An 18,145-nucleotide genomic window follows, 5' to 3' on the forward strand; every position below is an offset into this window, starting at 1 on the left:
ACTGTGATCAAACCTCATTCACCAAATAAGTCAAATTGTGTGCACAGGAATACAGAAGTGCTGTGGCTGTGTGGTGTTTCTTCACAGGAAGAAGAGACTAACCTCAACATTATAAGTCTCAGAGACAGAAATTATACAGACTTCTCTACTTTCAGTTGCAAATCATTGCACAGAACAAGGCCACACTTTCTAATTGAGTAGAAAGAAGGCTTTGATTCAAGAGACACAGGACCTCCCTTCTCTTCCCAGGACTGTGAGTGTACATGCTTATGCATGTGTTTATAAAAAACTGTTTTCCAAGAAATAGGAGTTTTGTGTTGAGTTAGGAAAGTTCTATAACTGTTTACACTGTATGGTAATTCTAGCTTAAGTGTTTGAGTAGAAGTACTGGATGAAAAGATTACTTTCCTTGTCTGAGGTATTAATATATTCTTTTTCACGATATCCATTGTCCATAATCAGGACAGATCGACAGAAGAGTAAAAGTTGTGTTGTTGAGCTAAAAAGCCCTACTACCTCTTAAGCTAAATATCTTTTGAGGATTAGAAGGCTGATGTTTGAATCTGAAGTTTCACGTCTTATGGAAGGTACTTTTGCTTCTGAAATAACACAACTTCACAGTCAAGAAGAGACAATTTATATCCATTTCATCCAATTATCATAATCAAATATGAATAGTGTCCATCTTTAAAATCCAAGCAATATTATTAAGTAGCTACTTGCCAGGAACACTGATAGACAATATAAAACGTTACAATATAAACATATGTGAAATCATTGATGAAAATGTTAGCATTTCATTGATGGTGGTGAACACAAGTTTTAGCAAAAGATAAAGAAAAAATGTATCACAGAAATTAATGTATCTGACATGAATTTATTTACAAAAAAATGTTCATCACCAAATAAAAATGCTAAACAAACATTTGTATGTGCTGATGCTCAATGTCAGGAAGGCAAATATTTCTTAATAAATATCTCAGTGTAACTGAATTTAAAATATTTACTATATGAGTATTTAGAAAAAATGGGTCTTCATTTTATAATAAAAAAAATGTTACTCAGTTTCCCCTTGTCTTGTGTGAACTGTTGTTTCCACTATTTCATGTTTAAGGGAAATTTTTCTGCATTTTTTATTCTCCAATACAAATATTTCATCTCAGTACAAGGGTATCAGAAAAAAAAATCCTGTGTACTCCACCTTATTTTTTTAAGAGTTCTTTGTGCATTACAGAAATTAGATCAGAGCCACAAGTGGTGGCACATGTCTTTAATTCCAGCACTCAGGAGGCAGAGACCGGCTGTCTCTGGTAAGTCAGAGGCTGGTCTCGTCTGTATTGTGAGTTCTAGGATAGCCAGGGCTTAATAGAGACACACTGTCTCAAAGCAAACAGCTAATTAATTAAATAACAAAAACCAGAACCCGAGTCTGTTCCTGAAGTAAATGTGTCATAATTGTCACATGATGGCATCGGTTCACGGTCAAACATCTCACCACGGTCCAGGTATGTAGTGTGCATGTGAATGTGTAAGTGTACTGCTCTGTAATGCTAACGTGTGCAGCATCTATTCAAAGCAGCATCAGGCCTGGAAAGCCACTTGCTGCTATCCTCATCACATTTATTCCACATTATGTTTATTTTGTATCTAAATTTGAGTTTTGGTGGGTGTGAAAAGAACTTTCCCCTTCACTTCACCATCTATCTATTATGAAATCATTTATAACAGGATAGCTTGAATTAATGAAAGCAAATGAGGATTTGAAATCAGAAGTGCTAGGTTTTAAACAAGTTTTCCCAGCTTTCCGTTTTTAAATTGGAGCAGTTCATGGTCTCTGTGACTTTTCATTTCTTTTTCTACCAATAGAAAAATAAAGATTGCTGGGTTTACTTTAGTGTAATTCTAGACTATGCAATGAATGGGATACAGATTTTGAAAGTTCTTCCTGTTCTAAAAGTGTTGTGAATTATTCATAGTTGCTAATACCGTGTTAAATGAACAATGTTATGCTTAATATCTCTTACAGTCAAATCTATCACCCAGTCCAATAACTAGTACTATTTTCATCAGGGTAGTAACAGGATTTTACATGTAAGCAATATTTAGGGTAAATATTGAAGCCTAAAAGAGAATGGATAACATCTTTTCTTTTACAAAATTATCCAATTAATGATGGAAATTTAAAGAAAACAGTTAAATGGCTCTATTTAACTTGCTTTCTTCAAAGGCAAGACTGTCATATTTATTCTGAGACTTTGAGGTCTACTATTTAGGCCTTTGTGTGTCCCTAACTGTCAAGAAATTTGACACATTAGATTTACTGTTTGTATGCAGTTGGCATTATTGTTCATCACATTTCATTTAATTGTTATGATGTCCCTAGGATATTATGTGAATATTCTTTCTCTTCAGTAATGTAGGAAACTTGATAGAGATTTTAAATTACTTCTGCTTGTCATTATTACATCTGGGTGAATGGTATAATTATATGTCTGCCTTCCTCTATTATTTCCCTCCATTATAAGACCTTGCTTTTATATTAAATTTCATTTTTCATTGTGAATTCATTTATTCCAAAAGTACATACTATTTCGCTAACACTCATTCTCTAAGAAATGAGCTTCATACGTGTTATGAAACATAAGCATCATAAGAAGATAATAAAAAGCAAAAGGAAACTCATGCTGTCTCTTAAAAGGATGCCTATGGAATGTATATCCATGAAACACAAATTGAAAGGTAGAAACTTATTCTTCAAATGACAGAAAGACCATGAACTTGTGCCAGCTTGATTTGTTTTCTCTAGAGATGAACAAATGCCATAATTACAAACCCAAGCCAAAAAAGAGGAATGCTTCTCAAGGGTGGCAGAAACAAAGATCTGCACTGCTTACCTTCCAACCCAGACAGCATGGTAAGTCTCAGGTTCCATTTGTCCCCTCCTGATGGGCTGACATCAACATAGAAACCACACCATCATCAGGGGCAATGCTTGTGCTTACCTCCCCAGGGAAGTGAGTTGTATTTGCTCTAAAATAATATTAAGAAGTAAGATCAAGTTACAGCTGATGAGATAATTTGTCATATCACCAATGAAACAAGAATTTTGGGGGTGGTCTACTTTAAGGAAGAATACCTAGAAATTGACCATAGAAAAGTAAATTTAAAAAACATCCAACTATCTTCTTAAACATGATAGAAACAATAATTTGTAGTAATTTTCAGAGACCTTTCAGAGAATGTAGTGGAGACAACCTGTACTCACACTATTTTCAAGCCAGAGTATCGTTGATATTAGAATTCGTGAAGGGGAAAACCTGAGCCTGGTGTAGTCGCACATGCCTGTTAACCCAGGACGTGGTAAGTAGAGGCAAGAGAATTGGGAGTCAAGGTTTATCCTCAGCAGTAAATAGTTCAAGGTCAGCTTGGTTACACGAGATGTCTTCACAAAAAATAAGATAGAATAAGCAATTTACAAAGAAAGATTAAAAACTAAAAAATAAGTTACTAACCAAAGTTACTTTAAAAGAAGTAATTTTAGGAATTCAGTCATGTGACATGTAATAACCAATGGCGAATGCTTATGTAATTGTGTACAAGATGTTGAATAGGCAGTGATTAAAATTCAGCACACGTTCATATTTTATGAGAATTTGATCCTCAAATTTCTATAAACGTAAGTGTTTATGGGTGTATAAACACATAAAATATACACAAAATCCCTTCCTATACTATTAAATGTTAGGAGGATTCTTCAAATATAATTGTTAAAATGCAAAAATAGAGTTATTGCCATTGTTGGACATTGTTTCAAGGTTGCTAAATTACTATTCAAGAAAAGGTAAAACTATGATATTGATCACATCAGAATTTCAAAGCAAAAATAGTATAATTGGTAAAGATATAAATCAAAATATTTGAAAACTTGCAAATGGATACTCCCTAAATGTTAAAAATAGTAGTAATAGAAATGGAATTTAGACTTACTAAAAATTAAGAAACAAATAAAAATCAATTTCTTTTCTAAATAAAATATGAACAAATGGTAATGGAAAAAACAAAGATAAAAGAAAAAGGTAGAAAACTTTTATATTAAATGTAATCTAGAAATGACTTTATTATTTAGTTAAAATTGCTAATGAACAAAGAATACAACATACAAACTGGAAATAAAAATTATTCAAAAACAAAGATAGCACCTTACAAATAAAATCTTCATATGTGTACACAGTTAACATGATTCTATTGGGATGTCAATACACCATAGTTTAAAAGTGTCACATTCTTAAAAAGCTCATTTTAAAGTTTTTGTTAAAAATGATTAGTGTGTGTGTGTGTGTGTGTGTGTGTGTGTACACACATGTGAGTGCAGGTGCTTATGGAGGCCAGAAGAGGGTGTCAAGCGCCCAGGAGCTGGACTCACAGGTTGTTGTGAGGTGGGAACAGGACTCAGGGCTTCTGGAAGAGTAGTAATCACTCTTAATTGATGAGACAGCTTTCCAGCCCTTCATTTAAAGTCTTAAGGCACAAATAAAGTGCTATAAAACCCCTGCTACACTGAAAAGGAAATGTGCTGTTGTAGGATAGACACTATGAAGCATTCAAGCATTTTATGAAGGTAAGAAAGTTGTACATGAAGAGAACAGGCAGAGTGATTAGCACAAACATGAATAATGGATATAGAGTAGAGCCATAATATACTAATGAAAGTACTTCATATAAATGACAGGACACAGGTTTATTCCATATGTAGTGCTAGAAAAATTCAGTGTGCATTCTCCAAAGAATATCTCCTATAAATTCATTTCTGGCAAATATCACACACACACAAGAATTAAATGGGCCAAATAACAGTAACTATGCAACATTGATATAAATGCATTTTATTCATAACTAAAAATGTGAGCCACAATGGGAAGTTTGAACAAATCAACCTGGGAAAAATAGGCCATTCCTGTGAAGGTATCATAACTAGAAATATTATCTGAAGCATCTGTGCAAAATTATGACAAAGTATGGTGTTATAGCCATCAAGTGAGTAGTATAGAACAAGTCAGTGTCTTAATAAAAACAAGAAAAGCCTCAGAGAAATAAAAAATTATTAAAACATAAGTAAAAATTCCTCAATTCATTCATAACAGGAAATAAAAATTAAAACAGAAAAATTTTGCCTACTAAGTCTCTATGTAAAAACATGTAAATAATTTTCACTACCGAGGAAAATGCAGTTGAGCAGAGAAGTTCATTTATTTGTGCTACTGTAAAATTAGTGTAAGCATTGTGTACTGGAATTTTCAGTCTTTAGAAAATGTAACATGGGCCGGGGGTGGTGGTGCATGCCTTTAATCCCAGCACTCCGGAGGCAGAGGCAGGCAGATCTTTGTGAGTTCGAGGGCAGCCTGGTCTCCAGAGCAAGTGCCAGGATAGGCTCCAAAGCTACACAGAGAAACCCTGTCTGGAAAAAAACAAAGAAAAATAAAAGAAAATGTAACATGGGTATGCCCTTTTATCCACTAGGTATTATAAGAAGAAGCTCCCCTACAGAAGAATTCAAAAGTAAGTATGAAACATAGTATCATTTCTAACACTGAAACTTAATATATAATTGAAATGTCCGCTGAGAAAATTAAGTCTATTAATAAACTTTGTGCAAATATCAGTGACAGAAAATACAAATATTTATGAAATTTGACCTCTTGATATGTTAAACTATGACACAATCCTGGAATACTGCCCAATCAAAAAACATACAGATATTTTACTAATACATGAAATGCATGTTTAAAAAATGAATATAAGAGTATTCATATTTAATAACTCTTACACCTACATAAAAAATAAAATTGAGAAATGTGATTTATTCTAGGAGCATAAAATATTAGCATGATCTATAATCCCACAACTCTGGATCTGAAGCAGGAGGATTGAAAATTTGTGTACAGTCTGGGGCTACATGATAGACTTTGTCTAAAAAAGAAAAAAGTTTTATATCCTTAAACCAATCGTTTCCCCATTGTTAAAAGACCCACATTGAAGCCTAATAGCCACAGTTCTGCTCTCTGTTCCCATAAGTTCATCATTTCTAGGTTACACATAAAATTGAAATTGTGTGACATTTGTCTTCCAGTGTGTCACTTATTATTATTTTTTTTGGCAAGCATATAACTTTACTACTTACTAAGGATGAATATAAAACTGCAGTTGGACAAGAGGCATGGACTCTGTGAAGTCTTGAGGTCTACTGAGAGCATGATGAATATGGTTGATAACAATATGCTATATTTAAAAAGTTGTGAGATAGTATACTTTAAGTGCTCTCAAAACAAAAATGATGAATATGTGTGATATAACATGTTTGTTGGTTTAATTTAGCCATGCCATTGTGAACATACTGTATTGCGTATCATAATTGTGCATGACTTTATTTATGAGCTAAATAAATGAATGAAAAAAAAAAGAAGGGACTTTGAGAGCCCATCCCACGTGAAGGGATGCTCTCATCCGGGACACATGGGGGAGGGCCTAGGCCTGGCCCAGGATGATGTTGTGGAATTTGGGGAGCCCCCGTGGAGGGCTCTACCCTCTATGGGGAGTGGAGGGGGGAAGGGGATGGTGGGGGATTGGGGGAGGGGGGAGGGAGAAGGGATTGACATGTGAAATTATAATTTGTAAAAAGAAAAGAAAAAAGAAAAGAAAAAGAAAAAAGTTTTAAAAATCTTACAAAGTCTCTTGGGAGTGGATACTGCATTTTGTATTCTTATATTTAAGGCAGATATAGAGTATTTATGCTGCTTGCCCTAAGAAAAAGTACTTCCTCATCCTTTCCATAAAAGTGAATACCAGCATTTATACTAAACAGAAGACCATTGTCCATTAGCCTTTCTTTTGCTCTGACCTTTCTTGCTTTTCTTTGATAGTATCTCCATTGTTCGTTAGCCGAGTCATTGCTGCAGCCATGGCAATACGCTTCATCATTATTACACTGATATGGTTTGCCGTTTTCATAACTTGTAAGTTAATCAATGGGGTGTAATGTGTTGCCTTGATTAGATTTCAGAAGCACACTGGGGACCAGAGAGATGGCTCAGCCAGGTAAAGATACCTCAAAAAGTTAGAAGGAAGAACTGACTCCAAAGTGTCGTTCTCTGACCTCCATACCCATTCCATGTGGACACACACACACACACACACACACACACACACACACACTTTAAAAAGTAAAGGCTGCTGGGCTTTGGTAGCGCACGCCTTTATCTCAAAAAATCAAAAAAAAAAAGTAAAGGCTAAAACAAAAGCACAGAAACACACAATAGCAATAGTGAAAGTGTCTCTTTACCATGCTGTTGCTGTTCCACAAATGTAAAAGTCACTTTTGTTTACAGTAGAAGTTACTAACTTTTTAAAATTATAATTATTTTGATAGTGTTATGCAACAATGAGGTTCCAATTTCTTCAAGAGGTGAGTACATCTTTGTAATATTAAATGCAAATTGCAAACATCTGTGTGTACCAGGATCTAGTAAATATTCAAAGGCAGTCAAAAGAAAAAAAATGAAATTTCTGGGTTTTGACTATAGCTCACTATAAACTTTATTGTTTTTAACTGTGGAGGCCATGGAATGGGTGGAAGAGCAAGTCATGGTATTGCATTCCTTAATGCCATCACTTCACACGTTGGGGCAGGAGGATCAGGAGTTCACAGCCAACCTCAGCAAAGCCAGAATGGGTAACATGAGGCCCTATCTGGAAACAAAAATGAATAAATTTTTTGCTTCATCTTATTACATTTTATTTTATCATATGTGGTTGTTATCTCTTAGAAGCCTGTTATTTTCTGATAAGAGACAGAAAGGGAGGGGATCTTCAGGAGAGGAGAGGTGGGAAGAATTAGGAGTAGGGGAAGGGAAACTGTGATCAGGATATATTGTATGAGAAAAATATAGATTTTTCAGTAAAAGAAAAATAATAAATAAATAGTAGAAAATCCTTAGTTTGGGGATCTTCCTCCCTTTATATTATAGTAGTTTCATTATTTAAAATTTGAGATTGGAACAGGAAATGTGTTTAACTTGCCTAGATAAATTCTGCTTCAATAGTCAGGTTGCATAGAGTTAATCTATTCTCTTTCTAGAAGGTTACTGTGATCAATGTCCTAATGACTGGATATGTTATAGAAACAACTGCTACCAATTTTTTAATGAGAACAAAAACTGGAAACAGAGCCAAGCTTCGTGTTTGTCTCAAAATTCCACCCTTCTGAAGATATACAGCAAAGAGGACCAGGTTGTGTATTTAACTCCATTTAATTCTAATACATGAGGTAGGAAACTCACTGGAGCATGAACCTGGAGCTTATAAGAAACAAGAAGATGTTCTAACACCCACTCCAGACAATGTTGATAAAAATTGAGGAGGTAGGAGCTGGGAAGAGGGCTCGGTGAGCTAAAGTGTTTGTTCTCAAAACTTGAGAACTGTATATGAACACAACACCACCCATTAGGCATTGCTGCACATGTCCGTAACCCCAGCTCTAGGGTCATAGACAGGTAGATCCCAAAAGCTCCTGGCCAGGCAGCTGAGCTAAAAAGGTGAGTTTTTGCTTCAGTGAGGGATCATGTTTCAAGGCAATAAGCCAAGGAGCAATGAAGATATCTGATGTCTTGTCCTACCTTTTGTGTGCAGAATGTTCTGCTGCACACTCATAAGCATACACACTACACAACTGTAGACCACCCCCAAAGACAGAAAAAATAAGGGAGCAAAGATAGTTTGTAAGTACCTATGGTTAAATGAGAATTATGTTGGGCACTGAACAACGCATCCTTCCCCAAGCAGGAAGTGAGTGATGTGACTTTGTGTTTCTAATGCTCTAAGCGCAGCTTTCTTCTGTACTTTTCTTGTGGTTTCTAATAGGATTTCTTTAAGTTGGTGAAGTCGTACCACTGGATTGGACTATTCCAGACTCAAGCAAATGGCTCCTGGCAGTGGGAAGATGGCTCCACTCTCTCACCCAACCAGTGAGTCTCAGACCAGCAGGTTTTGAGCTGGGTATCTGCTCAGCTGTCCCTGTGAGCACTCGTTTGTCAGTTTCACTTTCACAATCTGATGCAGTAACATATTCTAATAGAGTTAGAAAAATATTAGACCCTCAGTTTAAAGCTTAGGGAGAGTAGCAGAGAAGCATAAATTGATTGCTATGGGCTAAGTACTGAGAAAGATCAATCTTATATTATGTCCATTTTATAGATAGAAGGCTGAAGCTTATATTTGTGACTAGATTATGAAGATAAAACTATACATCCCTAGTGCCCTCCTTTCTGGTTTTTTGTTTGGGTATTTTAAAATATAAAGTGATTTATTGCCAACTGTAGCCACTCTATTGTATAATGGAACAATAGAAATTGCAAATTCATGAGGCCCCAAATATGTTAAATACCTTTCTATGATTGATACATGACTTTACATGTATCCCATCATGAGGTTATATCCCACAAATGCATACAATTATAGTGACAATTTAAAAATTAATAATGAATATGTTAATGTGCTTGGATTGAAACCAACAAAGAAATTACCTAATAGAAATTTCCCTGCAGGTACCAGCTATTTGTACCTATACCAATCATATTTCATACCTCCTCCTGTTAATTGGGTTAATATCAGATCATTGTCTTTTTAGTTTTCAATTCATGCTAAAATGACATTATCACTTTCTTGAGTCTTCTATTTCTGACTTTTTCTTAGAGGAATAAAAAGTTCATTTAGTATATTAATCCATGGAATTCCAAATGCCAAGACAAAAGTAAAACACACGCATTCACTTGCATACACACATGTGTGAGCACACACATGCCACACTAACACACACACCACATACATCACACATGCATGTGCACACACTCACACATACATACCATGCATGTGCACACACACGTCACATACACACATACACACATGCATATACAACACACATATGGATGTATGTTGAGGATATTACAAATACTTTTGATTATTTATCAAGTATATTGTGTATGCAGTCACCCCTTGGTAGCCATGAGTGAGTGAGTCCAAAGTCTCACTCTCTCCATAGACACTAAATTCCATGAATGATCATCATCTATTTTCAGAATGGTGTAGAATCTGCTTGTGAAATATGGACGATTCTCAACAATTTAAATCATTTTATATTGTATAATTGTATGTATTAAATAACACAATATTGAATAATTGTACATATACTATATGTTATATACAATACCAAGTAGAATCTAAATATTATGCAAATAATTCTCACACTGATTCTTTAGGAAATCAAGACAAGATACAAAGGACATCTTCAATATAGACGTAGGCTTTGTTTATTTTATTTATTATCTGCAGTCAATTGTATGTGACAATGGTAATCTGTTTACCTGTGGAAAATTGTTTATTTTTACACAAAACACTACAGCAATGAAATTGTAAGTTTAGTTCTACATCCATTTCTAACCTCAATATTTACTACTAAATAAATGTTTTGAAGCACTATAGAGAATATTTACTATTAAATAAATGTTTTGAAGCATTATAAAGAATTTAAAATTTTGAGGTGATTAATTTCTGATATGAGCACAAGAGCTGAGCAGTAGTGGTGAATGCCTTTAATCCCAGCACTCTGAAGGCAGAATCAGGTGGATCTCTGAGCTCAAGGCCAGCCTGGTCCACTTAGAGAGTTCCAGGACATTCAGGGCTAAGCAGAGAAACCCTGTCTCCAAAAACAAAAACAAGGGCTGGAGAGATGACTCAGGTAAAGAGCACTGACTGCTCTTCCAGAGGTCCTGGGTCCAATTCCCAGCACCCATCCACATGGCAGCTAAAAACTATCCGCAACTCCAAGATCTGACACCCTCACACAAAACATACATCCAGGCAAAACACTTAATGCAAATAAAAAATACATAAAAAAACAGCTCTTAAAAAAACAACAAAAACAAAAATCCAAAAGAAGACATTTTTATTTTTTATTTATTATCTAAATGGGCTCTATTTTGTATGTGTGTAAGTTAGGAGGGCTAAACTTGGTCCTAAAATGATGTGAAATATATCTGAAATTCCCACGACAAATCCTATAAATAATATTCCAAGTTTATATCCTCCATCGAACATTGGACGTCAAATGTGGTTCTTTGTGTTCCAGCTTAACACTGGTGGAAATGCAGAACGGATCCTGTGCTGTCTATGGCTCGAGCTTTAAAGCCTACACAGAGGACTGTTCAGCTCTAAACACGTACATCTGCATGAAGAAGGCAGTCTTGGGACTTCATTAACCATCGGCAGCACCCAAGGCAGGAGAGAGGATTGTCCTGGGAGAAACTGAAGCCAAAAATAAAAGAGACAGAACACAAAACAGCACAGCTCCGTCTTCCAGAAACAAGCCCCGGAACTCGCTTACCATTCTGAGCCCCATAAACAAGGGACGCTAACTCAAAGATCATCAAGGCTGCCATTCACATCATTCCCCGGTCAGCCTAGGATGCGGGGAAGGAGGGAGGCAATGGGGAGCCTCAATTTCAAAATGGGACCAACACTAGGAGAGCTTAGAGAGTGGGCGAAGGCAGCCCTGTAGCACCCAGGCAGCTGAAGCTCCAGCACTATAGAGAAACGCAGATGGAGTGGGGCTGCAGTAGAGAACCACAGGGTAGTCAGCTCTCTGCCCCAGCAGTGTTGCCATCCCAGTGGTGCAAGAAAGCCAGCTTCTGTCTGGGGGAGCATGTTTTGAGCAAGGGCAAGCAGGACTGCTTTTGGAACTTGAAGATACCGTGAAGCTCGCCTTGTGACTTTTTCTCTGTCTTGGGACTCCACCACTCCCTTTTCCTTGTGTTTTGCTCTTGAGATGACAATGGCTTTTGAAGGCCAGTCCCACCACTGAACTTTGAAAATTGTTTCTTTTTACAAGTCACAACTAGAAAGGAGTTTTGACTATCTGATTCACATCTGATTTGGGCCAAATTTAGTTGAGTCCTTGAACTTGAAGTTTGAAGGGTGGTGATGGATGGAGTTGGAAGCTCTGAGGTTGTTAAGGTCGAATGAATTGGGTATAATGTTATATTATGTGCATGTCTAAACTTCATATTTGAAATCCCAACTCCTGGTATTTTTAATACTAGGAGACAATCGTTGGAACATAATGTTTTAAGTCATGAGCATGAAGCCTTTGTGAGTGGGATTGTCTCTTAAGACAACACCGGCAGAGACTACTTCCTCTTCTTTTGACCACAAGAGAATACAGGAAACTTCTGAAGTACAACCTACAAGATGCCCTCACCCAACCCAACAGATGCTGTTATTCCAGTCTTAGGTTCCCAGGTTTCATTATTCTGAGAAATGGATTTCTATTTACCACTTTTCTGGGTATTTTATAATAGTATCACAAATAAGCTGAGACCAGAAGGCGAGGCAGCCAGATAGTAGGTCTCATTGAAATCTAATAAGGAAGGCTGGACAGGTGGCTCAGAGGTGAAGAGCACTGGCTTCATTCTCAGCCCCTTCAGGACAGTTCACACCACCTTGCCTCCAGTTCCGAAGGATCCAACACTCTCTTCTGGCTCCTGCAGGCACCTGCGTGCCCATGGGGTACAGGCAAGCATGAAGACAAGCACTCACACATAAAATAAAAACAAATCTGAAAAAAAAAAGATTTATGATATTGTCGTATATAGAAAAATTCTGAATCAACAAAGCAGGTAGAAAGATCTGTAGAATGTCATATGTAAATAAAACAGGGAGTCACAAGAGAAAAGCAACTACAGAACCTGGCTTCCATCTGAGAGGTTATAGCAGACATGGGAAGCCTTAGATTGCTGTTTTGAAAGTTATTGTGCCTCATTAGAAACCTGAGATTTAGCTTAGGGATCATCTGAACAAGGGATTTCCCCAAAGGTTACATGCTTATAAGCAAGAAATAAACAAATCAGACCCACACTCTAGAAAGTGGCAACAACGATCCTTGCTATCTTTACCTCTAAGAAGACGAGAGGTGGGGAATGGGAGGCAAATCTCCATGAAGAATCTGTAGCCATGAAAGAGCCTTCATTTAAGCTTACAGCCCCATATCTGGCTAACGGTATTTTTGGTAAAAGGTGTCTGAAGTGCAAGGTAGCTAACAGTCTACAAGCAACACTTCATTTTATAAGTCCAGCATGCAGCCGCTGTGCAATACAGCCACCCAGCAACACCTTGTTTTTTAAAGAAAATAACTTCAACTCACCCCTTTAAGATTTTTCACACATAGCCTGTACAGTAAAACAGAAATTGCAAAACAGTGGTACTAAAGACTAGGGGCAGTTATTAGCTAACAGCAGTGTTTTAGTATCCAGGGAATCCAGGTGAGGGGTAGTATTTAATTCATTGAATAATGAAAGAAAGATAATCTTAAAACTCATAAGAGAGAAAAAATAAAGGCCATTCCTGTTTCACACACTTTATTTACTTTGGAAATCCAAAAATCAGTCAATAAAATGCCACTTGTTTCCATACTCAGTTTAGACAGCCATAAACATAAAAGCCAGACTACAATGCAAGGCAGGCTGATACAACAGGCTACAGAGGAGGGAAATTATGTTCTGATAGCAGTTTCAGTAACTTTTCCAGAACTAGGGTTCTTTAAAGACATTTTAATAAAGAAAACATGAGAACAAAGTATAACATATTTAAATATATTTCATGATGTGCTCAGAAAATGACTGGATATTTCTATAGTGACCATCTCCAGTTTCATGCAAAGAACATTATACTTGGTCAGGAAGTTGTTTGAAATGTAAACAGATTCTACTGTGGCTAGGGGAAAGCCAACTTAAGACCTTGTGGTTATGTTTAAGTAGATAAGCTCTCCAGACAAGTGACTCACAGGCATGAAAGCAGTTGCCATTAGATGTACTCGGTCTTTTTCAGAAGGACCGTTGGCTCCCAGTAATGACCTGGAGACTTACTATTAATTATGAAAGCTTAGCTTAGGCTTGTTCCTAACTAGTTCTTATAACTAAATTGAGGAATATTTTTTGATATACCTTCTTTTATGTGGTTATTGAGAGGACAGGGTGGGGCAGACTACAGTCAAGACAGGCTCTCCTAGCAGTCCTGACAGACACCAGACCTTAGTTTCAGTTCCCTGCAACTGGTCAGAGCGGAGCAAGCAGCTCTCAGGAAAATCACAACTGAGGGGCAACCAATAAGCCTTCTCCTGGCTCAGAACCCCTTTGCTGGATCAGCAGGTGCCCCCAGCCTTTTGCTAGCTAAAGATAGCTTTCCCTACCCCTAACCACTAGGCCTCCCACCAATCAGCTTTCACAAATCAGCCCCCAGATTAATTTTTCCTCTATCAACATCCCCAGATTGATCCCTCCTCCCAGAATCCCTCTAACTCCACTTAAAAGGAGCCTGTAACATTCTTTGGGGGTCACTATTTGCTACCCCAACTTGTTAGAAACAATATATATGCCCTTGCTTATTGCTTAGTTGGCTGCTAGTCTTTTCTTAAGGACATCTCTTGGACCCTAACAGTTACCATTACTCTGCGTACCCCATCCTCCTTCCTCTCTGTCTTGCTGGAAACTCCGCCTTTCTCTTTCCAGAGACTTCTCTGTCCTCAGAAGTCCTGCCTAACATCTTCCTACCTAGCTAATGGCCATTCAGTTCTTTATTAAACCAGTCACAATGACACATCTTCACACAGTGTAAAGGAATATTCCCCAATAATTAGAGCAGTTTAAAACTTAACCCACTTTCCAATGCTATGTGCAGAAGCTGCCCTGAAATGTCAAGGCTCCCTGTGGCCCCAGATCCAGAAAGACAGCATTCACTTGACACTCCTTTCTCTTCAGTTCCCACCGGCTGCATGGAAAGATTGGAAAATCAGAGTTGACCCTGATCAGACATGTCCGCTGTCTGTCATAGAGGGGTGGGGGTCTGCCAAGAACCGGGGATGCTGGAGGACTCTAGAGAGGACACTCTGCTTCTAGAGTGACAGCAAAAGCCCTAGATCCAGCATTCTGATGGACAGAGCCCAGCACTGGTTCTAGAAAGGCTGTCAGACCAGTAGTGGCAACACAGCAAAGGGCTTTATTGAAGCATTAGCACACTCAGGAAAACAGAAGTCTAGGGAGTTAACCTCTTTCTCCAGGGTGCTTATACCAGCAGGAAAGAGAAACAAAGTAAGGGTCAGTGGGGTTCTGTGGTATCCATCCTGGTTGTCTTGATCTGGCTTTATTGATAATACTTTGAGCCTTTATCCCAGAATCCTCCATGTGGTGCTAGGGGACAAATAAAGAAAATGTCTGTTTCTTAGTGTCTCTTCTTCATCTTAAAATTTCACCTATCAGGCCTGTTGTTCTTAAGATACAAAGTAATTGTAGGGAAAAAAAAGTCCAGGAGATGGCAGGCATGGTGATGTATGCCTTTAATCCCGGCAAGCAGTTCCTATGAGTTTGAGGCCAGCCTGGTTAAATAGTGAGTTCAAGACCAGCCAAGGATACATAGTGAGACCCTGCTTTATAAAACAAACAGCAGTCCAGGAGAGATTAGAACCAAGAAAGAGAAACAAGATGTCATCAGAAGAAAAACATATTTAGCCAGTTAGTGTCTGAGAATTCCTGTGTTTTCCTCTTTTGAGATTTTCCTGAGTAAATGAGGGAGTTTTGTTTCTCTTTGAGACCAGACACAATCCCATGTATTATCCTGACTCTAGGAACAAGGTAAAGACAAGCAGCCAGCAGCAAAGTATTTAAACATGCTGACTACTCTACACCATTTTGGGGCCTAGCACCCCAAGCTACCCCATTTGTTCTAGGCATGGGAAGAGGAGCTCAGCTGCTCTCAGGGGAAAAGACAGGATCCCTGGCTGCCCATGCTCCACTCTGAAAATAGTTAATGACATTTGATTCTAGAAGTGAAGCAGGAAACCACCTTGTGACCTGACTCCACAATGTACAAAGTTGAAGACCTCTGCTGGCAAACAGGAAATTGCTTCACATGTGAGATCTCACTGATACCAGGCAGATACCACAGAGATGGGGGCAGGGAGCCTACCCACCCAAGGAATGGGCAACACCCACTAACTCAGATCGCCCCCAAATAAAAAGCCTTGAAAATCAGTTGAAAATTAGCCAGATACATTCTACACCAGGAACTGAAAAGCAACTATTAATGCTTTAACGGCTGAAGCAGAAAGGGTGACAATCAGCATGACCAGAAGAGACAATCCGGTAGATGTGTGAGATGTATAAGAAGCATGAAACAGAAATGTACACAGTAAAGGCATGGATGAATGACTTGCTCCATGAACTCTTTCCAAAATTCAATACTGCAGACAAAAGACTAGCTTCGGTGATACTAGCAATTCATCATTAGACCAGGCAACAAGCATTTGCTCCAAAACCTGACAGTACATAACCTCTCCTTTTGTATCTATCTTCTTCTTCTTCTTCTTCTTCTTCTTCTTCTTCTTCTTCTTCTTCTTCTTCTTCTTCTTCTCCTCCTCCTCCTCCTCCTCCTCCTCCTCCTCCTTCTCCTCCTCCTCCTCCTCCTTCTCTTTATTTATTGTGTTCTCAGGGGCACATATGCCACAGCCAGCATGTGAATGACAGAGACAACCTGTGGAAGTCAATTACTTCCTTGCAGCATATGGATTCCAGAGACTGAACCCAGGCTTGGTAGCAAGAGTTTTTATGAACCGAGCCATATTGATGGCTCCTGAACTTGAATTTCTTGAGCTTGTATTCTTTAGTTTCTAATAACATGTTAACCTGCTTGTCAGAAAAAGCTTGGTTAGAAACAATGCCTGAACTCACTTTGTATTCATTTCAATGACATCCATGTGTCTTATGTCAAGTCTTAGTTTTGTTTAAGTCACTTATGAAATTATGATGGTAAACAAAGTTATAAATTGGTTCCTATTTCCCTTTGTCTATCCAATGTAACCAAAATTTATATCATACACAAGATAGAGCTCTGCTGGGCTGTGTGGACAGAAGCAGAGACATGAGTGGCTCAGTGATGTGCTGTTGCTCTAAGTAGTGGCACCAGCTATGTAAGACTTTTAAAAATACTTGTTCAGAGTTGGACAATGTGGCTTATGCCTGGAATGCTAGCACTTCAGAAGACTACGGCTGGAGGATCTCCGTAATTTTGAGGCTGTCTGAGCACTGTATGAAGTTAGTATTGTGAAGCACCAATTAGACTTTTTTTGAAGAGTCTAAGAAAATGAAAGACCAGCAAGTAAGCAGTTGCTGTGATAAAGATAAGATTACTTGGCAGAACTAAGAAGATGAACATGTATAGCGATTTGATGGTAAACATGTCCTTGTTAGGGTTTCTATTGCTGTGGTGAGACACCATGAGAATGGCAACACTTATAAAGGAAAAGATTTAATTGGGATGGCTCACTTACACTTTCAGGGGTTCAGTCCATCATCGTAATGGCCGGGAGCATGGAAGCATGTAGGCGGACCTGGTGCTACCTACGTTTTGATCAGTAGGAAACAGGAAGTAGACTGTCTCACTGGAAGTGGCTTGAGCATATATGAGACCTCAAAGCCCACCTCCACATTGACACACTTCCTTCAACAAGGCCATACCTGCTTCAACAAAGCCACACCTCCTAAACGCACCATTCCCTATGAGCTTATGCAGGCCAATTACATTCAAACTACCACAACTATCATGTAGATAGTAATTTGTTAGAAACGATTACAACACACACACACACACACAAAACCATTGTTGGTTTTATTCTATTTTAGATTCATATTATTAAAAATTTCTCACTTTGTTAAATAAAAGCTTCAATGAATATCAAGTGGTATTAGCAATCTCACTTTAATTTCATATTGGCAAATATTTAGGGAATAAAAATACATGAAGTCTATTTCCCATTATCTCAAAAACTGACAAATGCACAAGAAAGCGTCTAATGAAAGTAAGTCATCTCTGCCAAAACTAGAGGTGATTGATGAGAAATTAACAACATAAATAAATAAAGGATTGAGAACATATGTTCATGGATTGGAAAAGCCAACAATGTTAAAGTTTCTTTATTTAGTTATGTACACAGTCTATGCAACTTTGTTGCATTTGAAGTCCAGACTACTTGGATCCTTTTCAGCCTCTTCTT

General features: G+C 37.8%; 1 protein-coding gene across 1 annotated transcript; it reads left to right on the forward strand.

Annotated features, from left to right (window-relative positions):
- The first annotated feature begins 2,808 nt into the window (after positions 1–2,808).
- LOC100773926 (NKG2-D type II integral membrane protein) lies at positions 2,809–11,306 on the forward strand. The gene is made up of 7 exons (XM_035448732.1): positions 2,809–2,914; positions 5,518–5,556; positions 6,918–7,010; positions 7,424–7,459; positions 8,132–8,283; positions 8,914–9,017; positions 11,177–11,306. The coding sequence occupies exons 1-7, from the start codon at positions 2,809–2,811 to the stop codon at positions 11,304–11,306; spliced, it is 660 nt and encodes a 219-aa protein (XP_035304623.1).
- The last annotated feature ends 6,839 nt before the right edge of the window (positions 11,307–18,145 follow it).

Source organism: Cricetulus griseus, chromosome 8 (assembly GCF_003668045.3).
Source record: "Cricetulus griseus strain 17A/GY chromosome 8, alternate assembly CriGri-PICRH-1.0, whole genome shotgun sequence".
NCBI lineage: Eukaryota > Metazoa > Chordata > Mammalia > Rodentia > Cricetidae > Cricetulus > Cricetulus griseus.